We start from the raw sequence: 24,631 nt of genomic DNA on the forward strand, positions 1-24,631 counted from the left end.
GTGCTCAAGAAGATCAGAGTTCATCTGGACTAGGACGATGGAGAGCTGTCACTCTCTGAGCCTGACACTAACACACACATACACATTTTCAGAGGAAGCACATACCTTTGCACCAGGGATAGAATACCTCTGTATTGCCTGTAACAGCACAGTGGAAAGTTAGAGATCAATAAGTGATCAAGGTAATAGTGATGATTTTTAATTTTTTTTTTAATCATTTAAATTTTACTTTACAAGCATTGCTTGTAAAATAACACTTGTATAAAGTATGTGAGGAAATATCAGAGAATATATATTAGAAACAGAGCATGAACTTTGGCTGGACTGGCCATATAAATAAGTGTATGAGCAATGTAACTTTGCAAACCAGCATGCAAAATCAGTGTTGTATTCATAGAACACAGACACAGTATGGTATCAGATAGTATCTCGGGTGCTCGTGATTTGATTCCTTTTTAAATTAGTGATTGTAATCTGTGGCTCTAAGGTAATGATGATGTTTTGCATACTGTAAATGTAATGTCTGGTGACGATTGAAGCTTTTTGTCAGTGATTGTTTTTCTCATTGATGTTGTGGAGTTTACGTTTTTTGTTGTTGTTGTTGTTTTGTTTTGTTTCACATTTGCTGTTTATTGGAGATACGGAATTATTTATGCTGCATTTACTGGCTGAAATTGACCGTTTTACGAGCTTAATGGGAGCACCTGAATGCGGCATTTGTAATGATAAGATTGCTGAAGCTACTATTGTGAAGGTCAAATATTACATAGGAGAAATTCCGGTTTGGATTTTTAAAATAAAATAGCAGAAAAACACGTTATGATGTGTCAACGTAGCATTAAATAACGTGCATATGAAAGGATCTGCATTAAAGCCATGTTTTGCCATGTGTTGTCACTTCCATGACAACAAGGTGTACAACAAGGTGCACCTAAACTGTTCATTCCGGATTGTCAATTCGTGCCTTTATTTTTAAGGATAGACTATCCAGTTCCGGCAACGCTCGGCTGTCTCCGGTCAACTTGACGCAGCGGGGGAGTCCAATGGAAGCCTTCGTCGCAACCCGGAGTAGACAATCGAGTGCGATTTAGATTGAAAATAGGAGCTGATTTTATCAGATGCGATTATAAACCAGATCTCTTCTCAAAGGTCTGGATTTGCGTCTCTCTTTACTGTGTTTCAATTCCGCTAGTCTGCCGCTCACGACATCTGTTCGGCCTTGTTTATACTGTGCAGAGAAGCTTGAATCAGGGAAGCAGGCCCGGTCCTGTGCGAGTTTAACGGCCGTTTCGGGTCTGGAGTGTGTTTTGTGCGGATCGGCCCTTTAGCTCACCAAGTAAGTGAAAATACCAGTAACAGTCAATTTTAGTTTAACTCTCGAAAATGGTCTGTGTTTGGACTTTTTGGTTGTAGCACAAGACGATGTCAGTTTGTAGTTATTGTTAGCTGTTAGCTGCAGCTAGCAGTTCGCTGGAGTGACGGCTCCTGTCTCCTCTGTTGAGCGTTCTGCTAATGCTAACTGCTAAAACTCGAGCTAACGATAATAGTAACTTAGAGAAATGTGTTATATTTTTACGTAATTCACACGCTATCACGTAATTACACTGATACATTGTCTGTTTCGTATCACCTTCACCAGTGTATTTTGTTGTTGCCATTAATTATTCTTCTAGCATCCTACGAGTGGAGACAGCAGTCACTTAGCATCATTAGCTCGCTGGCAAGCTAATATTAGCCTTGTTTTGTCAAACCAGCTGGCTGTGAAGTACTCAAGCTGTTCGCTGGTAATTTTCACATCTAGCCACGCATGTTTTATTCGAGCAAGATTACAAAACCGATTACACTGAAACAATGAAGAAATTAACAAATTTTATAGTTTTCTTGTGGAAAATAAACATTAAGAGGCCAATCTATCGTTAACTAATATTCAAGTCCCTGATTTGGCAAATATTTAATCACCTGATCAGTGAATAAAACAGACACTGGCTACCTGCTGATCTTTCTCTACATTTAAATAAGAACTAAATCTATGGTTCTTGAGTTAAACTGTAAAAAGGATTAAACTGGGGAATTACATCCACAATAACCATGATATAAGCTCTAACATGATGTGCCCTGATTTCTGCTCCCTTGTCCTCTTGTCTTAGAGAATATGATCCAGATGCAACAATGACATCTAGATTTGGTAAAACCTACAGCCGTAAGGGAGGAGAGGGCACGTCTAAGTTTGATGAGGTTCTGTCCACCAAGAGAGGCACCCTTAGTACCAAATGGGGTGACACTACCTACAAGGCCAAGGTGGGCTCCAAGCGTGCCGGTGCTCCCAAGAACGACTCTGTCTTGGAGGTATATAAGAGGCCCCGTCCATGTGGAGATGGCTTGGAAGATCCGTTTGGGTTTGACAGTGATGAGGAATCCAAGCCGGTGTCGTCTCGGAGTGGCAGCAAGTCGTCACCTGCCAAGCCAGCCTCAGCAGAGCCTCCCCAGGCGGAAAGGCCGGGTGTTTCTCTGAACACAGGGAGCAGGTCCAGCCAGGGAGAATCCCATACTTTGACATCCGCTCGAGGTGCATCATGGCTGCCCAGTGACAGGAACCAACCGAGGGTGATAGAGGACACAGCTCGGTTCTTCAACAGCAGCAGTGCTAGCATAGGTAACACTTTTAAATCAATTTAAATCTGTGACGTTTGTGTAGATTTGGATTAGTACTGCATCTGTGCTTGCAGTATTTATTATCAAGGATTTTAGCCTCTTAATTATTTAGCCTACTATATGTGAAATAATAAAGTGGTGACATCCACAGTAGTAGATATTTAGTTTAGATTGATAAAAAAATAACACTGAATAGCTAGTTGAAGTCATTATGATAGTTGTAATTTTAGTCCAGCATCTTCTCAGTTGCTCTTTGAATCACATTATAACCTTAGATCTCCTTTTGGAAATAAAAACCTTTTATTTTTTAATAACATCAGAATGAAATTTTCTCACAGTCTGGTCACATTGCCTGTCCCTGAACAGGCAGAAATTGATGTTTTAAATATTGCTCAGTTTATTTTCGAATGTCTTTGATATAATGGTGACAAGAAACAAAACTGCTGATTGAACAGGCGCCACTCGTGGTGCTCTCTGGCTAGAATGGCTTCCATCAGTTGTAGAAAGTTAAGCTTCTCAAAATTGTTAAGTGTGTTGCTGGCCACAATGAGTGCATCATGAGTCCTGATTTTCATTTGAATGGAATTGAAAACAAACTTAGATGGGCAGACATAATGGTTCAGTCTGGCAGCATCCTGAGGAGCATGTTAACCACACACTTTACTTTTGGCACAAAACAAAAAAATCCTATGGGGGGATAAAACATTCCATCTTGTGATGGAATCTGATGGCTCACAGATGCTATCCAAATGGTGGGTCCTCAGATGACAAACTGTAAAACCTCTGTGACCCCTTAAAAACTAAATGCCCCCTTGGACTGTGTGCATTTGCCCCTATGAGAGTCCCTTTGAATCTAAAGGTTACAAACTTTCTACAGTTGTTGCTGAGTATTACCAGAGCAGGACACGGGTGTTGTAACACTGCTCAAATCTGACTGATGTTACATGTTGTACAGCTTTTTGTAAAATCACGTAAGTGCTTATGGTTTTAGTTGGGGGCTTCAGTTTTAGAATTCAGTAATTCAGTTTTTTACCAAACTCTATTGCAGGAACCAGTTTTATTGTTTGTCCTCTCACAGCCAGTCACTGTCAGTGTTGTCACTTTCCGTGACCACTGCTGGGCCACCTGCCAGAGATGCAAGCCACTCTAATCGACTCCGAATAACAAGCTGCGTCTCAGTGAGCACCTCGGCTCAGAGTAATGTTTCCAGTGTTAGGACATTAAGCCATGTCGAAGGGAAGCCATTGTAGCACTGATTTTCAGCTGAAACACTGCCACCAACAGCCTTGTTACCTGCTTACTAAGACTGGCAATGTTGACTCAGTAAATATGACAAAATCCTTGACCAAATAACTCCTGAGAGAATGTGCCAGCAGAGCTCACTGTTGCAACTATTGCTACTTTCAGAGTAACATTTATTTTCAAGGAGGTTTGTGAGATGGTATTTATTTTACTCAGCTAGAAAAGAAAAGAACATTTGAAATGTGTGCCACTTAACACTAAGTACTACGAGTAAACGAAAATTTAAGATGCTGTGTTGTCTAGACTCTAAAGGTGACAGATGCTGAGCTGTTGTGCAGACATCGCTGAGAGGAATAATTTTATTGAACATTGAGTTTGTCTTTGGCTCTAACTGCAGACATTCAATTTACAGTCATCGTGTCAGGTGACGTTTTGAGTTTGATCAGACTGATTTTGTGTTCTGTTCTGCATTAATGAAAGTTCTGACTAAATCCACAGGGCTGGGACTGAGGCCAGCCCAGGCACTTTTCAAATGATTGGCTTAAGATCCTTCCCTTTCTGATACATTGTCTGTGTGTTCTATGTGTGTTAGCTGACAAGACTACCATTTCCCAATGCACAGTGTTGTGAGTGAAAGGAGCACAAAATAAACAGAAGCCAGCAGTACTAGTAGTTAATGAGTCGTCAACATGTGTCTTGGAGCCACACTGGGTGATGTCACCTTTCCTTTATTCTGGTGACATTTCTCAGGTGTATCACTGTTCTTAAATGCTGCTGTTTGTTGAAAAGTCGATAAGAAGAGAGGCTGTCCACAGCAGTTACAGACTGGCACACATGGATATATAGTAACAAAAGTATTTAATCATTAAATGGTTTCCTACTGTTTTCGGACCTGTGTTGCTGTGATGTGGGATTGTTTTTCAATGCAGAGATATTCAACTGGTAAACAAATTGAAATTGTTTTACTACTTGTGAGCCTCCTTAACACTCCAACTGCAGTGGCATTCCCAATTTCCAATTCAGTTTATCAGATTAAACTTTCAGAGACTCTACAACCATTTTGGAACTGTACAAATTGATCGCTAAGGTTTGCAAAACAGTTTATTTGAAGCATGTGGTGGTATTAAGGACACAGCTTTGGACTCAGGTCATTTCTGGTGGCCATTTGACTACTTTTGATATTTAAATGATTGATCACATCATAAAGGAGATACTAAGTTACTGATTATTAAAAACAATGTTGGCTACAGCCAACAAACACATTAGTTATCTGGTCAGCCAGTGAGTTGAGCAGGTTATTTAACAGAGATCAACCTTACTGGCGTTTGTTGCTTGGTGCTTTTTCAGTTTGTACTCTGTCACTGTGTTCAAGGGCACCCCTGCACTCTCTGTAATGTGTAATTTTCTGCAAACTCTCACTCTTCAGACAGACTCGCGCTCCCATGAGCTGTGACACACACACGGACACCAAGTCCCATCTGGTTTCCAACACCAGGCACCCAAATTATCATCTTTGCAGGTTGCTGGTGTCAACCCCCTATTTTTTAATCTGCCTCTTTAAATGGAAAATTGAAGCCATACAATGGGAAGTAATTAACATTAAAAAGGTTTGTTTATTGAATTGTTTGAATGTGGTCAAATTGGATTAGGTTAACAAATGGCTTCAAATCACCATTGTGATCATCTTGTCACTTGTATGAATCCTCTCTTAATGTCATGAGCAGTGTGGCAGATTTTCTAGCAGACATGCCTTGATATCACCTGGCAAAATATCCTCTGAGTATCATACAGGCTGGTCCATGCTCTACCATTTGCTGAAGAAGAACTGGAAGTGAAGTAATCACCTGCACAGTTTGTTTGCAGTAGTTTCAACTCGGCACATTACTTTTGAAAAACAAACCCAAGCTTTTTGGTTTCTCACAGTGAGAGCTTATCTGGAATTTTCTAACAGGATGTGATATTTACATGCGCAAATGCAAACGGGACGTTCAGATACTCAAAAAGCTTGCCTGTAACCTTTTTTGCAAAGTGGTTTGCAGTTGTTGGTGGTGGATGCAGGTATCAATAGGGCAGAGTTAAGCCCAAATTCTATTTGAAGTGTTGGGATGGTGTAAATATTGTCATCTGCTCATGTCCGTTGTGTCAGTGTCTACCCTGCTATCTGTGGAGTATTTTTACAATTCAAAGCAAGGTTCCAACATGGAAGGTCATCAGTCTACAGTTAAATCATCACAAACCCCCACTACAGCCAACTTGTCCTTAAGCAAGACTTGAATACTTCCTCCTGCTGTCACTATTCTCTCTGAAAATGAGAGTCAGCTAAAAGTCTGAATTGCGGGACAAAAATTGATCAGACTTTGTCAATTTCTGATAGAGATAACTGTGTGAAAAAGCTCAGACGCACCTGAGACAGTAAAACTGAGAAGAGAAAAGATGGACATTGAGACTAACTCAAGGGATTTCTCATTTGATCTCTGTTCTAGAGTACTGCATTGTATCCATTTACCTTCAGTAATATGGTCAGAGCAGTCAGCTTTCAGCCCAATTCCCCTTTCCTCTGCTGTCACTAATGCTCTGGAAGAGTTGACAGAGAAGAAGGGAGAATGCCCTTGCTCATTCTCTGAAGGTTTTATCTTTTGTGAGTTTTTAGTTTTCATTCAATAAGGTCAGAAGAGAGTGAAAAAGTGAAATGGCCCACTTTTTAGTTTTGCTGCACTTACCCTCCGACAACACAGTCTTCAAAAAAACCACAGCTCTTTTACAGAGCAGATACAGATATTCTTTGATGTTATGCTATGAAGCAATTTCCTGTCTTTGCTCAGAGTAACTAGTCCAGTATTGTCATTGGTTTGTTATCTGTTATGGCAGACACTACCAGGGGGGTGCTAATAATCATAGTGTGCATATAGACCTGACAAGTGTGTCCAGACCCTTTGAATTATCTTGAGAAAATATGTCAACCGGAGAACGAGTTAACAGTTGGAAGTTACAGCTGTGTTTGTGTGTGTGTATGACCTGTTTTCTGTTTAAAGGTGCTTTTTAAAATGGTGCAATCATAATGTACACCATCTCTCTGCAGAGCAGCCAGTGAAGTTAACCATAAGCCAAACTGTGGGCACAATGTTGTTTCACTGATGTACTAGATAATATTTTGTAGTTTGCAACACAGCCCTATTTGAATGGTTTAAAACATTAGGTCCAGAGAATACAGTATTTGAGCATCATTGATTGTTGACATTAGTGCTGAAATAATTTAGTGGGTAATTGACTGGTCAATTGACCAAATGTTCTCTAGTCCCTGCTTCTCAAATATGATGATTTACTGCTTTTCTCCATTTTACATCATTAGTTATTGAATATCTTTGAGTTTTGGATTGTTGGTTGGACTAAACAATGAGATCACATTGGGCCCTGGAAACTTGGTCAAAACTGTGATCTCCACTATAATCTGACACTTAATTAATAGAACAGTTCAGCAGTTAATCCAAAGACTAATCAACAGATGCCTATATCATATAATATAATCATTACCTAGATTAACATATTATTAAGTTAATTTAAAAACATAGAAACACTTGATGCCATCAGTTAATTTGTTAGTACTGATTCTAAAACTGTTTTTTCCATAGGAAAGTCCCAGCAGAGTTCCTCATCATTATTGGAGAACCAGCACAGCTACTCATGGTACCAAAATGCTTCTGAGAGCGACAAAAAGCCCCTTGCGCAGACCACCACCCTGAAGACAGGGTCCAAGGCAGAGTCCACCTATGATTCCTGGGATGCCATCATGGGTCTCCGTCCGCCCTCACCCAGCCAGGAACCTCGCAACCCTGCCCCCACGCTCTCTTGGGCTTCAGTAGGTGTCTCCACAGTCAGCTGTGATCTGGGGCAGACCCGGCATGAGAAGCCCCCCTCTCCCCCACGGCTGCAGAGCCTCAGTGAGAGCGAGGACCTAGGGGGCGACTCGGACTTCCTTGTCGAGACGTCAGACTACTCCCAAACATCCTCCTCCTCCTCATCACTTGTAAGAAACTCTAACTGTCGGACATACAGGAGGCCTAACAAACAGGGTTCTGGCAAAGTGTCGGACTCCAGTGGCTTTGCTAGCACTGTTTTTGGCGCAGATCTTCCCAAATCCTCATCTGATGGCAGTCATAAGACAACAGGTAGTGGAGGTGGACGGGGCAGGACGAGGGACTACACAGTTCTGCACCCCTCTTCCATGTCAATGTGTAATGTCACCATCCAGGACCGGGTGGTGGAGGAGTTTAGCAGTGATGCAGCACCGTCTAGTGGTAGCAGTAGTGCTGGGTCTGGCAGTACAACGGAGTTGGGAGAGGCGGGATGGCAGCGAAAGAAGACAGAACAGCAAAACACAAGGTAGGACAACATAAGGTAGTAGGACTGCCTTTTCTGAAATGCTCTCGGGCTATTCAGTTGCTATTGTGGAACTTTTAGCAAATGTTGCTATACTACTCTCTTCTGGTATTTCCAAGATCAAGAATAAACTTTGAAGCTCAGCTCTAAGCCAACATTAAAGTGCTCAGGAAAAAAAATAGAAATTTCAAAACATAATTGTAGAAACATCTACAATTCCTTGGCAACTGGGCATACTCCATCTGGTGTTGAAGATCATGTTATATCATCAAAAGCTTCAGCACAGCTTCTAATTTTCTACTAAGAGTTTGTTTACATTTTTTAAATGTACTATTGTTCAATAGTTTCATCTATCCATAAAGCAACAGAAAGAACTACTCGTTTTCAAGGATACCAAATCGGTCAGGTTAAACTTGTGTCTACAGTAATGCAGAAAACGTGGAATATTTCCAGTTGGAATGCTGTAGCCATAATATCATGAAGTCGTGGATTTAAATATTTCACGTAGTGGAAACATACTAAAGCCTCAGTACAGGGCTGGAAAATATATGATATGATAGTGTCACATGGTGGGGAAGCTCATGGTTTTACCAACATTAAAGCAAAAAAGGGGCACCAGTTGTGTAAGGCTGCTTGCCGTTTGATTTCAGAAGTAATGTCTCTCCAGCTGCTTTCTGAATGGTTTCACTGAGAAACTGGGTAAAAAGGGAAAAATTGGCAAAGCTCATGCTTACTGACTGCATAATTTCTTCTTCTCTGATTTTTATAATTTTTTGCAATCCATAAACAAGATCTGACTTTGTCTTTTTCCTGACTACAGTATGTAAATGATATTTTCTTTCTATCACTTTCCTTTCTGCAGGTTCAGGCAGACCCAGACTAAGTCAAAGAAGGACAGTAAGCTGGACCTGTTTGGTTTTGAAGACACAGATACCCATCAGGAGGAGAACAGCACTGACAACACAGACAGCAGATCAAGTTACAAAATTAAATACTTTGGCTTTGACGACATGAGCGACAGTGATGGTGCTGATGATGACGAGATTGGTTCTAAAGAAAGGAGGAGGGCCAAGAGGGCTGCTGTCGCCAAGGCAACCCCAGTGATTGCCATGGAAGAAACACCGGTCCACGACCCCCCGGATCCCTTTGAGAGGCTGGAGAGTCGTGAAAGACCGGCACCCAAGGAGAACAAGAAGAACTCTGAGAGGCAGGAGAGCAGGATACGAGAAGGTTAATACACACCCCCACTCTCCTATGGAAAAATTTTGTTCATTGTTGGGTATTGTAGTCTAAAGAAACAGGAAGTAGGCTTTAGGGAGGTCTTGTCTGCTATAGTGAGTTAACTGTCTTAATGGCAGCAGTATAGATTTATCTGTAATGAAATCACAATTAACTTGTAGAAAGAAAATACTCTTCAGAACTCTCCTACAATGTTACAGTTGCTCATTTATTTTGCTCAGTCTGGAGGGGGAGCTTGTGTTTAGCTACTCATGGTATTGTCAATTAAATGATAAGGACCGACATTAACTGAAGTTATTTTAGTTCCTAAGGGGTTCATGTTACTATGTAATAAGTTTTCTGGTTAGTGGTTATGTCAGTTCAAAGTGGAGAACATAACAAAATAACAAAATACCTGTATTGCTACTCTCTGACACTAATGGTTCTCTAACCTTCTATTTCCTCCCTCTTTTTTACAAGCAAAACATTGACCAGCGGTGGAAAGCTCTGCCAATGTTAACTTTAGTTTTGCTTCTGTTTTTATCAAATCCTTTCTTGTGCTGAAGTTATTAACCAGGTAGCTCTTGCCCATCCCATCTTGTAAAAAAACCACTTTGCAATAGAAAGTCACTGTGGCGTCCAGTCTACACTCATGACATGAGAGGATGAAGAAGTAGCTTCTATTGGAAACTTTTGTCTTGTAAATGCAACAATGGCTGAAGCTTTTGGTAGATAAACAGCTGTTAGCTATGTAGTGATAACGAAAAATGTACATATAATACCTTTAAGGGATAAATTCCACTTTGGCTGTTGTCTGGTTAATGTGCTACAACCTGATATCTGTGCTCTGCCACTCTGTTACATCACTTTGAGAACTGTATTTTATGTAGTACCCTAAGGTCAAGAGTTTAAAGGAAATATCATGTCAAACTTTAGGAGAATCTACCAGTTACTTTTATACATAACAACATTTAAAAAAAAAGTGTACAAGTAAGTAGGCTACAACTGTTCAGACAGTTCAGACACTGTCACACAAATGTTAAGACATTCCATTTACATCAATGCTCAACCCACGTCTGACTAGGTCCAAAGATTTGTGTTACTAGTATGACTAGCCTACATTTCTATCTTTAGATGAGACTAAAGATTGTTTTCTTTGTATAAAGTTTATATGTACATATAAACACAAAGCGTACAAACCAGCGCTAACATACAGGACTTTGTTTCTACCTCCATACAAGAGTGCACCATGATCCCATCCTCCCCCACACACAGGACGTGATGCTCTAATAACACTGACAAAGCCTGTCTCCTCCTTTGTCTTGTCTGAGCTCATCCTCAGCAGCCAATCACTGCGTGAAGTATCAGAGTGTGGTGTTTATCTGGTCTGACCAAGGCCACAGGAGATACACTTCAAACCCTGACAACACAGCAGAACTTAATGATGACATACTCACTGTTGTTTCAGGTCATTTCTGTCTTAATCAGGATGTGATAAACAGTTAATGTTTTGCTCTTAAAGTCTCACTGATGGTGCCTGTGTGTTTTGCCTGCAGATGTCCTGGACTTCTCAGAGGATGGCCTCAGGGTTGTGGCTGGGGTTCCCAGGAGGCCGCCTCAGGGCAAACAAGCTGAGAAGAACCCAGACACCTTACGCAGGATCTTCAGTGCACACAAGAAGGTCAGACACAACACCATGTTTACCTACATCACTGTGAAGCCAAATGAAGGCTGTGTTGGCTGATGGCTTCATATCACACCATCTGCATCTGGTGCTTTGAAATGTCACTTGTTAGAATAGCTTGATCTGCTGTGTGTGTTGACCAGGAAGTGAAAGGATATGGACAGACAATCAGATCATTATTCTGCTGAATATTGTCATATTTTACCATTTAATTTATATCAAATGAGCTATTTGTAAGTATGTTAGCATTAACAGCTGTTTACTTAGAGGAAACAATGCAAGTTCAGAATCAAACTTCATTCCTTGTCTCAATGAGCTGTTTTGTCTCAAGCTCCATCATTTCTTTTCTTCTACTGAAGTTATCATGCCTGTCTCATTACACTGAAAATTACAGTGGTCATCTGTTTTAGGGAAATACTATGCCCTTTTTAAAATTTAAAAAGAGGAATATCTTTGATTGCAACCAGTGGGTTTGGTGCTGACAGGGTAGGGAAGTCAGACTTGGTTGGTTTTGGTTTTGGTTTTTGGATTTGTAGACTGTAAGAAAGTTATACAGTAACTCCATAGTAATCATTATGGCTTAATATTTCCCAGGTTTCATTTAAATCCCCTGTGTTTAGTTTTTAGATGAAATGCTGAAATACAAAGGCTAGATTTGATAAAGACCTAAAACTTAAGCTTGGACTTCTGACTGAAGCTGTGTTTTACTTTTGACATATAAAGATAAAATAAATGCATATATGGGTCATTTCATCCATGTGAATTGAAATATTTCACTCCCCAATTGTAAAACCTTACCTCGCTACATTTCAAAAAGGGATCTGCAGGTACCTGTGGGGATGGGACAGTCCACCTACACCCAGCATGACTTAGTTGTGTGTGTGTGTGTGTGTGTGGGCAGAACAGAGAAGAGTTCAGTTCTGGTTTATTCATGGCTGGATAAGGGGATGGATTAAGTCGACTTTGAACATCTTTCTGGATATCAGACTATTGATTTCATAAGTGCTCTGTTTCTTTTTATAGCAGAGACAGATCAATGTCATCAATTATACCAGCGGAAATGGAAGACTTGTGTAACACATATTTACTGTATATGAATTGTCAGCGTTTCATACTTGAGGCTATATTTAGCTCTTACGTAAAACTTTCTGCAGTTCAGGCTTTGCATCAGGTGAAAAAGCTGGATTGAACCGATGATTTGATTTCACTCTTGTTATGCTGTAGGAGTATTGTTAATTAGACCCAGTGCAATTTCTATAGTTTGCCGAGTTTGTCTTAACAAGTTCCACAAGGCCTCTCTTCATCACAGCTGCTTGTTAAACATGTTCTTTTTAGTTCGCAGCATTTTAACTTTGTTGGGGAAAAGTGATGCAGGTTTGTAGTTGTAATTAGTAAGACTTAATTTCTGAATTTAAATTAGTTTTGTTGGGGGGTGGGGATCAGGATTATGTGGAACATAGTCATTTAGACACATGAGTCACTGCCTCTGGGGTTTGCTTTAGAGTTTGTTGTAATAGATTTCTACATTGGAAAGAAAATAATCATTTTGTGAAGCAATGCTCTTTGAATTAGAGGGTTTTCATAGAATCACATTAACAACTTCAGGCCAACTCATATCTACAATGGTAACTGAAAGTCTGATAATTAACCAAAATTCTACAAAAAGTAAACATCATTAAATACGCTGTGCAAGTATATTTTGTAATTTAATTCCTTCAGACAGAATGTCATTTATAGCTTAACCCTTTAATGCAACCAAAAGTGCTACATCAAATCACAGCTAACCCAAATCAACAACCAATGAGAAAGTGTAGCTAGAAAGTCACACACTTGACCAAGGCACATTTCAGACAGAGCTGTCTGTTGTACTGCTAAAGCCAGTAAATAAGTAAAAAACAATCTGCAGATGGAATTATAAAACAAAAGTCACAAGAGATGCATATTTTCACCCTGATTTTCAATTTTAGCGAGCAACTGTAGCTTAAAAATGCTGCATATGTTACATAAATGACCTACTCAGTCATAATCCATGATTTTGTGCTGCTGTTCAGTTCAAAGAATTAATAACATCCCTGCAGTGAAGATGGAGAATCTTGCGCCCAGTTCAACTAATTTCATTTAATGACATTGACAAAGAAACTGTATTTAATGTGAGACAGTCATGGCTGATATTCCATCTTCTTTATAGGATCAGTATTGGTTATGATACTGATCTGGCCTATTGGATTGTTGCATCTAATGGATGTCAGATACAAAATATGAGGAGTTTGCTGTGTGCTGTCACCTCGAGTTCACTGCAGTTATTTTGCACTTATTTCAGCCAATGTAGCTAAAAGAACACAAGGAAAGGTCTTTTTGATCCCTCAAATAGAAAAACATTCTATTCAACAGTCTAAAACAGCATTTTGTCTGAAGTAGCATGTGATTCATGGTCTCCTTGTTGCATGGTCAGAAACTTTTGCAGAGGCAGAGATAACTTTGTTGTGAAGTTCTCTCTCAGCACCTGCCGGGAACTTTTGAATTGCCAAAGTAAGTTAGTTAATTTCCTCTGTGTCTGCCCATTGCAGACCAGCAGTGATAGTATGAGCAGCCACATCGCCCATAGGAGCGTAATAATGTACTTAATGTACTCTCTCGTGTTCTCCAGTTTCATGCCCTGACTCTTATAATAACTTTCCTCCCTCTCTGTTGAGTAATGTATTCTCCCTGTCTCCATCACTTCCTCTTGACCACTCCGTCTCCACTTTTTACCTCCCCGAATAATGCTCTCTACCTCGTCCTCCTCCCTGTGTGTTCTATTATAGTTTCTGTCTCTCTCTAACACAATACATCCTGGCTTTCTTTCTCCAACCTCAGTTAACATAATTGAGAGTGAGAGTTGAGTTGAGCTCATTATAAAAACAATAGCCCCTGGAAGTGACCAGCCTCTGGAGGAGTCGTCAAAACTCTGCCTCAATTACAGTAAACAGTGAGTCCGTGGCGTTGGCGGAGTTGGAGTGCTGTTAGGTTATTGCGCCAAGGATGCTGGGAGATATTAGATGTTACCATAACGACAGCATGTAGACGAACTCATCCATATTTAAGAGATGGAGTTGGGTTTATTTGGGGAAAGTTTTTATGGGATGAGCAGTTACATCCATAACAATGACTCTCTCCAGAGTTCCACTTTGGTTCTTTTCACTGTTGTACTATTACAGTTTTTTTTTAATAGTACAACAACCATGAAAAGATAAAAGATAGATTTTTATATTCATATTGATGCATATGGTTATAGATACATTTCAGTTAATGAAAAAGTTCTGCTGTTTGTCACCTAGCCCTATGTAGAACACTACTAATCTATTTTCATCAGAACTAGGGGAAATGATGCGCGTGTCTACACCCCTTTTTTGTTTTGCAGTTGTGTTTACTTGCCAATAGAAACAGAAAAATGATTGGCCAATCTAAGCCCTCTGATTACTAACTGAACAAAATCAGGTCTGTAGGGGCAATATTCCCCCTGTTATTTCTCCTTGCTTCCTGTGCTTGCATGACAGATTTGCACTTCCAGAAAATTTAAGGACTTGCAAGTGACAGAATGGTCACATAGTATTGCAGCATAGGCCAAGATATCCTGATGATTTTTTTGGTCCGTGGTGTAGTGCAACCTCCAAAAAACTGGATCCTACAACTTCCACAATGCAACCTCATTGTGTCTTTTCATCAGACTCTTCCTGCCTGATCGATGTGCACATTTTTTCCACATCCCCAGTTTATAACATAGACTCTCTGTTAAATGTTTCTCCAAGCATCATTTCTCCAACATTACACAGACAACATCATTATAGCATCATCAGTAAGTTTAGAAAAGTCTCCATAAGCTACAAAACCCCTTACAGAACTGCTTTTAAAGATGCAAACAGCAAGTTTTTCAAGCATTAATAAAAATGAAAAGAATGAACACAAAAAAGAACCAACTCAGCACTACTATTGCCTTCTTATATATTTTTTAACATCAAGATTTTTTTTCATATATTGATCATTTTGTGCATTATGGTCCTGATAGTCCTTGGTTCGAAACACAATCTGTTTTTCTTTTTCCACACAACAGTGTAACTAAAAGCTGTTGATAAATAATTGGATTGATTCAGTAATGGAATGGGAAATGATTTAAGTAATTTCACTGCCCATTCCTAAGCTTGTGCTGTCAGCTGTGACTAATGAGAAAGCAGTTTTTTGTTAATGTATACCCTGCAATGCCAAAACACTGCATCTTTCTCTCTCTCTCTCTCTCTGTGTGTGTGTGTGTGTGTGTGTGTGTGGTTTTCTTGGGGTTTTTTTGTCTGGCCACAGCAGGAACACAGCCACACTCGCCCACCTTCTTCCCTCACTCTCATCTCTCCTATGCTGCTTAGCGACATGTGGGCGGGGCGGGTGGGGTAGGTGTCCGTCTGTGTCATTCAGATTACTGTGGAAGGCTTTAATTCGGTGTGTTGATGTTCCAGCACAGCAGAGCTCATCCCCAAGCTCCCCTTTTGTCTCAGCTTATTAACCCTGCAGTGCACTACCCCCAAAGTCCCCCCCACACCTCCCTCAATGTTCTGCTCTACAGCCAGCTCTCTCTTTCTTCCCTCATTTCTTTCTCTCTGTCCTGTCCTTCCCTCATCCTCTCTTTTGTTTTTCATTATGAAAGCCCCAGCAACCACCAACCACAGGTTTGGCAAAAATATATAGAAAAGACAGGAGTCGAGCCAAGGATGAAAGGATGAGGGTGGATGGTAGTGTGGGAGGGTGTATGTGCTATCGTTCTAAGTGTGTGTGTGTGTATCCTGCTGTTTGATCAGTGCTGGCTGACTCCCACCAGTTTAATGTGCATCTAGTTATTCTGTTTTCCCTGCTCTTTGTGCTTTCTTTGACCTCTTCTCTCTCTTTTCACTTTTTGCTCTCCCCGTTTCTATCTATATCCCCATTTCTGTCTCTGATCATCTGTGCACTTCTCATTCTTGTCATGTGAAATTACTGTAGTGTGAGGTTATGAAATGAGATGTTTTTTTTTTTTACCTGCAGAAGCATTATTATTATTGTTATTATTATTACTTAATTTGTTTATTCATGCAGAAATCTCTTGAGACGACGTTTATTGTGCACAGGAGCAAAGAGACCTCTCAAAATGTTTTATCAAAAGGGACACACACTCACGTAGAGGTAAAACTGAAAAGGACACTTTATTGAAGAGGGTTTTTTTTTCAAAGTGAACAACAGGCATGATGTCTCCTCACTTTTAGGGATAGTGGTGTGCGTGGAGCACTGTAGGATACTGCAAATAAAAGCCTCTGTTCCAGAGACATGGAGTGCAACACCATTGTCTCCTACGCTTAAATGATAACGATAAACAGTTTCTATGTGGTTAAAAAAACAGGAACTACATAGAATTCATGTGAAGCAACATTTCATCCTCACATTTTAATTGAATTCCCTATTAAAGGTATGTTATTTCCTTGGAAAACAAGAAAACCAAAACAAGATTTTGGTGTGCCTTACTTGATACATTTACACGTCTATTTCCAGCTTCAGAAATGTTTATTTGTTTGTGTGTGTGTGTGTGTGTTCATGTTACAGTCTCCCACCAAAGCAGTGTATAATGCCAGACACTGGACGTTGGAAAGTGAAGAGGAGCCCCCTCCACCTTTCTTCTCACGATCACAGACCGCTCCTGTAAATATATATGCACACACTTTCACTTAAAAATGTATCATGATCAAAAATATGAATCTGGCATCTGGCATTTGATTTTGGGTAGTACCAAAAAAGTATTGCAACCTGAAATTTTTTTTTTTTACCCATTTCACATCAACTCTCCTCCATCTTTCTAGGCGACAGTTTCAGCTGGTGGGTCCAGTAAGGAGCCCTCTGATACTCAGAAGGATGATGGTGTTTTCAAGGCACCTCCTCCTCCTCCCAAGGTCACCAAGTGTGTCACGGTCCCCACAGATCCATACCAGGACACCGTCACCACACTCAAATGCCGCAAAGAGCACAAGGAGGTACATAAAAAAAGTTCACTTGTTCTGAATCCGTACAACCATTCTATAGTAAAGATGTAAAAATATTTAAAGACCTATTCTGGTTCCTGTGTTTTCCAGCTGTATACAGTAGTCCAACATGTAAAGCACTTCAACGACGTGGTGGAGTTTGGAGAGAACCAGGAGTTTACTGATGACTTTGAGTACTTGGCTACTGGTCTGAAGAGTGGACAACCTCTCAACACACGGTGCCTTAGGTATGAACCCGCCATGGACCCTGTCAATGCACTGCTGCTGTGGTCAACTTCTGGCTGTCTTAGCTTACTTAACATTGCTCTCTAAAGTACTTCAACAAAACCTAAATATGTTAAGATGCTCTTTTCACCTTTTGCTCATCCCAAGTGTTTCTGTGTATCGTATCTCCAGTGTGATCAGCCTGGCTACACGCTGTGCCATGCCCAGCTTTAGGATGCACCTTAGAGCAAGAGGGAAGGTGGCTCAGGTCTTCAAAACACTCAACGATGCCCCGCAACACCCGGTAAGGATCAGACACATCAAGCACACCAGCAGTTCACTCTGCTCCAGATGGAAACTGCAAAAATGACATTAAACAAGAACATTAATAATGTCAGTCTCGGAATAATCATGACTGTTGTCATGCAGTTATTCCTACAGCTCTCCAGCCCACTTGTGTGTTTCTTTAAAATGGACAGAAGACATGTAGAATGACAGGAGTTCTAGGGAATTTTTAGGCTGTCTGTGGTCAACTGACAGTTGTTTATGAAGGCTTACACAAATTGGAGCCAGATTAATTGGCCTACAGTTGAGGTAAATTCAGTGCAGAAGCCTCAAGTTTTTCCCATTATATATACACCTACCCAGGTTTTTGAATAAAAGATCTGTAATGCTCGGCGTGGGAGAAATTATTCTTGATCAGCAGGGGCGTAATTATACTGACATAAAGTGACAGTATTCTGAAAATTCAAACTGCTTTTGAAATGGAAGCTTGTGGAAGTGTATATGTTGAGTTTGTTGGTTTAAGACAATGAATTTTCAAAGTGGTATTCTTTTGTAAATAATTTGAGTCTTTCTTTCACCTCTACAGAACCTGGCTCTGTGCACTGGCCTCTCTGATGTACATTCTGAGTAGAGACCGCTTGAACATGGATTTGGATCGGTCTTGTCTGGATCTGATGATTCGGCTGCTGGAGCTGGACCAGGACCAGGGAGGTGGGGCTGTTGCAGACTCTACCGCTCAGTTCAGCGCCAGGGAAATTGCTAAGATGAAGGAGAAAATCAGGAAACTCTGTGACACCGTACACAACAAGCATCTGGACCTACAGAACATAACGGTACAGAAACCTGATAATTGGTCCCTGTTTGATTTAAAAGTTAAAGGCTGCTGAGTTTTATTTTTTCCGTGAATATTCATCACACTGCATCTGGTTTGTTCTTGGGTGGAAAAACCTTGAAACAGCAATAAGACTGTTAAATCTCTCCACCGAAACGTCTGACTAATGATATTCTTTTAGCAGCTCTTCAGTCTGTGTGACTCATAGCCACCCACATGTGTCAAGATATTTCCAGGAGCTCCACTGGAGCTGAAGATCTTTTGTGATCTAAAACATCTAAAGTAAAATCAAGTTTTTGGTGACAGTCTTTCACGATCAGAGAGGGAAGGTGTAAACCAGAACCTACAGCCTAACGAAACAGACCAGAATGCACTGCAGTTGTGCATTCACAATACATCACAATATAACCTACATGTGTAATCAGTGCACACTGACATGTTACCTGTTTAATAGTGTGAATTGATTCTTCAGTGGAAGTGCATGCTGACTGTCAACTGATTGTACTCCTCTCTCCCTGTAGACGGGTCATTTAGCCATGGAGACGTTACTGTCCCTGACTTCAAAGCGAGCAGGAGACTGGTTTAAAGAGGAACTCCGGCTACTTGGCGGACTGGACCACATAGTAGATAAAGGTTAAATATATTATAAAGAAGTTGTGTTGACTCACAATTACTGATACTGATATATCTGGTTTCTGATTGTGTCCCCCCTGTTTTTATTTCTGTCTCCACAGTGAAAGAGTGTGTTGATAACTTAAATCAGGAAGATGAAGAGGAGAAGCTGGTGTCGTCTCTGTGGGGAGCTGAGAGGTGTTTACGGGTGCTGGAGAGTGTAAGTATGGGACAGACTAGAGAGCTTTGGGAAAACCTGAAAAATAAACCTGACAGGGCTGCATCTAAATCTAGATTTTTGAGTCCTGGGTCAAGTCACACTTTATATTTTCAACTCTGGATAAATAAACAAACAACTCACACACCTGCAGATTTGGAGTCAAATCATCTTTAAGAGCCATCATGATAAAAAAAAAATCCTCTAAGACAATAATAGAAGATACCTTTAAAAGTAATGTTGCTGCTTATTTGCCGTGAAATCTAAATGTGTATTTCCTGTCGATAAGTTAAAGTTTCAAAACTAATGTACATTGTGTGCAAGTAAAATGCCCAAAAATAGTAAAATACACCTTAAAAATTAAAACTACCCTGTGCAAAAAAGCTGTTCATATCTTACTCTGTTTGTGTATGTGTGTGTACACCTACAGGTCACAGTCCACAACCCAGAGAACCAGAGCTACTTGATCGCTTATAAAGATTCATCACTCATTGTCTCCTCTGCAAAGTGAGTAAACTTCGCACACATACACAGTCTCAACCCCTGATGTAGTGATAATATAAAATGGCTTTGCTCAGCTCCGGCCTAACAATATGCAATGTCACTGATCTTGTATTGACTGTGCTTGTATACTTGAGGCCTTTAATTTGAATGTATTATTATTTTTATGAGATGCCACATCTGCACGATTTCCTTCTTCCTCCTTGCTGTCTTTTTTACGTTCTTTTTCCCTCGTCCTCTTTTGGCTTCTCCTCTATCGTCTTGTCACGCCCTATCACTGACTTTTTGTGCACCATGATTTTTGAAATGTCCTTATGAGAAGATTGAGGACATAATGAGTACTTTGAATTGTTTTGTGAATGAAAATTGAGAGATATCTAGACACACACACACACATGAGCAAAGACAAATGCATCTTAAATTGAGAGATTGACAGAGCTGAACAACTGTACTATACAGACTGTGTATGTGTGTGTCTGACTCAGTGTGCCTGATGGTTATTATGCACATCATTATCAGGGTTTTGTTGTTCAATTTCCTGGTTGTGACATCCTGTCAGTCAAAGCAGTGACCTGTGACCCTGGAGCTTGGCCCCCACCATTAGCATCAGCAGAGGGAGTGCTCAGTCCACTGTGGAAATGGCCTGACCTTGCTCTTTTCTCTCTTTCTCTTAGTGCCTTGTGTGTGTGTGTGTGTTTTGGCCATTTTTTATGCTTTTGTTTTAGAAATAATTATTAGTTACTGACTCATAAATCGCATTAAACACTGGCATAGCTACCAGGAATGGAAATAAATTCAGTGATACTGACAATACTGATTAAATGCAATTTAATCGACCCTCGGAAAGAGAAAGAGACAGAGAGAAAAATTGGCCTGAGGCTGCTCAAGAGAGAAGGTAAATTATTGGCTGAAATTCTGTGATTTCTCAAGTTTAAGTGTTTCTAATTACAACTCTGATGTTTTGAACTGCAGACTCATTTATACATTTGTTTAGCAAAAACACTCATTGAAGTCCAGTCTCTACATCAGGTGTCCTCTCTACTGGGGAAAAAAGATAACATAATATATATTCTAAGGATCTTTATTTCCCAGTGATGGTCTGTTTGCATGGTTTGTCCACCCTAATACTGACTAGAGCACAACCAATATATCAACATGACTGATATTAACAGCCCTTTCACTGTCAGTGCATTTGTCAGATGATAAATTACAAATTACAGAAACACCAAACATGCATTTGAGGCAACTGTCACACCATTACATAGTCTGCCCACCAAAGAGCACTAACAAGTAAATTTTAACCCTGTATGTCACTGCATTCCTTAATTACCAGATAATGTTGTTTATGGGTTTGCGGTACATGTTAAAATACAGATATATCTCAAATATAAATATCCGCTTCAAAAAAATCAGTATCGGTCTAACAACATAGTGCTGAATTAATTTACCTCCTCACTCCGCCTCCATCACCCTCTGGGTGACCGGACCTTCGCCCCCAGCAGAACGTCTGCAGTGAGGGTGGGGTGCGAGAATGAGGATGAAGGCTGAATGGGTCAACAAAGAGCTGCTGTTTCAGTGGGTGACACAGGCCTCAGTCTGAGCATTCAGCTGTCCTCTCTGTTAACTCGATTAACCCCCCAAACCACAGGGTGAGCCAGAGAGCGAGCGGAGCAAGAACTGCCACCTAAACTCTACACACACACACACACACATACACACTGAGGCTGCTGATCATGTAATCTTTGCTTGAATAGAGTCTAGGTTTTCCTCCTCTAACATACACTTCTTTTTCCTCCTCTTTTCTCTCTTTTTGTCCTCTTTCACTTGACTCCACTTTTTCTTTGCCTTTGTCTCTTTGTTACTGTAAATGCCACCCTCATTGTTTCAACCCAAACTCACCCCTCTGCCTCTCTGAGTGTTTCAGCTGTCTGCAGGACTAATTCAATAAACTCCCAAACCACCCTGTTTGGCAGCATACACACACAAAAGTCCAGATGAGGATATTGACTGTCCTCATCTGCGCCATGGCTCTTTACAGAAACAATAATATCTTTTACTTTCTATTACAATTTGGGCCTTATTTTTGTAGTTGTGTCCATTATCCTGTTTTAGTTGCAGAGGAATTTAAACACAAAAAATCAGTCAACATGAAGTATGGAAAGCAAAAAAGTTGCTTTTTGGATTCTCTGTTTTCTAACTGTGCAGAAGAAAATTATACCCCAAATTGAAACAATTTTTTGTAATTTTACCCCTCCACCCATCTCTCATCTCATCACATCCTGTCTTACTGTTGCCCTCTGTAGCCTACATTTAGTTTTCTACCGATACTGACCATTTTCCCTTTTTTTTTTCTCTTGAGTTTTTTCTTCTTTTATATCAGACTCTGGTTTCTGCTCTGTGCTCAGTCACCACTGTCATTAAATTTAATCTAGTTATTTACATCAGGCTGCTGACCTGCTTTGTCCCTTCTGCTGCTGCAGCCATCCTCTGTGTGTGTGTGTGTGTGTGTGTGTGTGTGTGTGTGTGTGTGTGTGTGTGTGTGTCTCTTTCTGTGAATACTGCTCTGTTTTATGATAGAGTAGTAAAGGAAACAGAGTCAAGTTGAGATAGATCCAGATGACATCTGGATATCAATCCAGTGACTAAAATTATTTTTACTTTTCCTCTTATTAGACAAAGTAAGTTATGATGCATTAAAAAGGGAAAGTCGCCTAGTGCTTGCTCATGGTGGGATCTGTTGGGTTTTTCTCTGTAAATCTTTATAAGATAAAGAGTACGGTCTAGACCTGCTCTATATGTACAGTGTCTCGAGATAACTTCTGTTGTGAATTGGTGCTATATAAATAAAATTTGACTTGACTTGACTTGACTTGAAAGAAAAACTCAGCACATCACCTACTTTAGTGTTTATTTAATTACAACATTTTGGTACACATAACCTTTGTCTGGTAAGATGCTCGATGAATGTACTAAGTGTGTGCATGATGAAGGTGTAAATGAAGATTATATCAGGATAGACCAAAATTATGTTATGAATACCACAGTAAGCAGCGCTCTTTTATTCAGATGGACTGCCCCCAGACACACAGAATACCACATACACTCAGATGTGCAGGAATTTTTTTCAATTATTTGAGGACTTTTAATCAGTTAATCAACTCATGGTCCGGTCCCGCAGTGTTTTTTGTTCTAAACAGAAGAGAAGTTCCATTAAAAAAAATCTTGAAATCCCCCATCTTGTTTTTCATGCATTGGTGTGTGTCTCTTTGATCCAGACACCCTGGAAACATGTTAGCTGTTAATACAGGATGTTGTTTTTTAACTGTCCTCCTCTCTTCAACTTTCTCCACTCTTTTTCTGACTCCCCCCCCCCCTCTCAGGGCATTGAGGAGGTGTGAGGAGATGATCCAGCGTTACAGCAGGGAGGTGAACTCCGACGGAGCCGTGGTGGGGAAAGCAGTAGAGAACTGTATGAGGGCAATCATAGGAGTTCTGCTAAACCTGACACACGACAATGGTTAGCACACACTCACTGACCACAGCAGGAGAGGATAAATCACAATTTACTGCATCTGATTGTTTCCCCATAAATGTTTTTATAGGTTTAACTGGAAGCAAAAAGGTAGATTAATTTAAATGGAGTTATGAATTACTACAAATAGCTGACCTTTACTCATGTATTAACCTGTGTGTGCAGAGTGGGGCAGCACGAAGACAGGAGAACAGGAGGATTTAATAGTGACCGCTCTGAACTGCGTTCTCAGAGTCCCTCAGTATCTTCCACAAGAGCAGAGATTCGACATCCGTGTTCTGGTGAGTAACTCAAACAAAATGTAAGAAATTATATAAGAGCAGGAAAGTTAAAATGACTGGTACGTGACTTAACTTTGACTGTGCTTGTTTGTGTGGTGTTCAGGGTCTGGGCTTGTTAATCAATCTGGTGGAGTACAGTGCCAGGAACAGGTACTGTCTGATGGAGATGGAGATGGAGGGAGGTCAGGGTCCCTGCGACTCCACCGTCCTGCTCAACCCTCAGCACCAGGACATCACCAGCACCGGCCCACTGAGCGCCATTGCTGCACTCGTACAGGTACACAGCTTTTGTGTTTTGACCATTATGACATGGCAGCTGAACATCATGCAGATGAGGCCTGCATTTAATATGTGTTTTCATGATTGATTACTTTGTTAATTTTTTTTTTTTTTTTTTTAATTCCAAAAAATACTCAAACACGAAGATATTCGACTGATGATGACATGAAACAGAGAAAAGCAGCCACATGTCCTCCTCCCATGTTAGCAGCTTGAACCAGAGAATGATTGGTATTTGTTCTTGGAAAAATAAATTATTTAGAAGGTTTGCAAAACAGATGGCGAGGCAGATTTTCTGTTGATTGATCAATTGATTAATCATTTCAGCCCCAGGCCAGACTTTGAGTGTTCACCACCTACAGAGCAGGGACTGTAAAGGCAAACTGTCAGCTCAAATCTGTGCGATTACGTGACCGTAAAAGGTTAATAAAAAGTTACTGAATGAAAAATAATTTTAAAAAATTATACATTCAAACTGGCAAGCTGGTTAAAACTGAAAATGTTCCTTCTTTCTCAGTTTCAACCACACTACAAAAGTATTTTTACACCCAAAAGAGAAAATAATTTTTCCTTCAGTACCTGTCTTCCCACCACACACTGTTCACTGAAGCACATGCAGGTGCTGTATGAGACATATTTCAAGCTGATCACATTTACATTTTAGACTACAAATGACCTGTCGC

The 24,631-nt window shown here is 40.3% G+C and overlaps 1 protein-coding gene across 1 annotated transcript in view; it reads left to right on the forward strand.

Moving 5' to 3' along the window:
* Positions 1–1,003: 1,003 nt before the first annotated feature.
* Positions 1,004–24,631, forward strand: part of LOC108876830 (wings apart-like protein homolog) — a 30,411-nt gene continuing 6,783 nt past the window's right edge. Inside the window, 17 exon segments of the mRNA XM_018666588.2 lie at positions 1,004–1,336; positions 2,148–2,653; positions 7,524–8,274; positions 9,134–9,501; positions 11,046–11,170; positions 16,772–16,867; positions 17,026–17,196; positions 17,296–17,432; positions 17,602–17,713; positions 18,281–18,298; positions 18,300–18,527; positions 19,048–19,159; positions 19,261–19,358; positions 19,786–19,862; positions 23,237–23,373; positions 23,554–23,669; positions 23,773–23,946. Coding sequence (XP_018522104.1) covers positions 2,170–2,653; positions 7,524–8,274; positions 9,134–9,501; positions 11,046–11,170; positions 16,772–16,867; positions 17,026–17,196; positions 17,296–17,432; positions 17,602–17,713; positions 18,281–18,298; positions 18,300–18,527; positions 19,048–19,159; positions 19,261–19,358; positions 19,786–19,862; positions 23,237–23,373; positions 23,554–23,669; positions 23,773–23,946 — 3,204 coding nt within the window. The 5' untranslated portion in view covers positions 1,004–1,336; positions 2,148–2,169.

The sequence above is a fragment of the Lates calcarifer genome, linkage group LG23 (assembly GCF_001640805.2).
Source record: "Lates calcarifer isolate ASB-BC8 linkage group LG23, TLL_Latcal_v3, whole genome shotgun sequence".
In the NCBI taxonomy this organism is placed as follows: domain Eukaryota; kingdom Metazoa; phylum Chordata; class Actinopteri; family Centropomidae; genus Lates; species Lates calcarifer.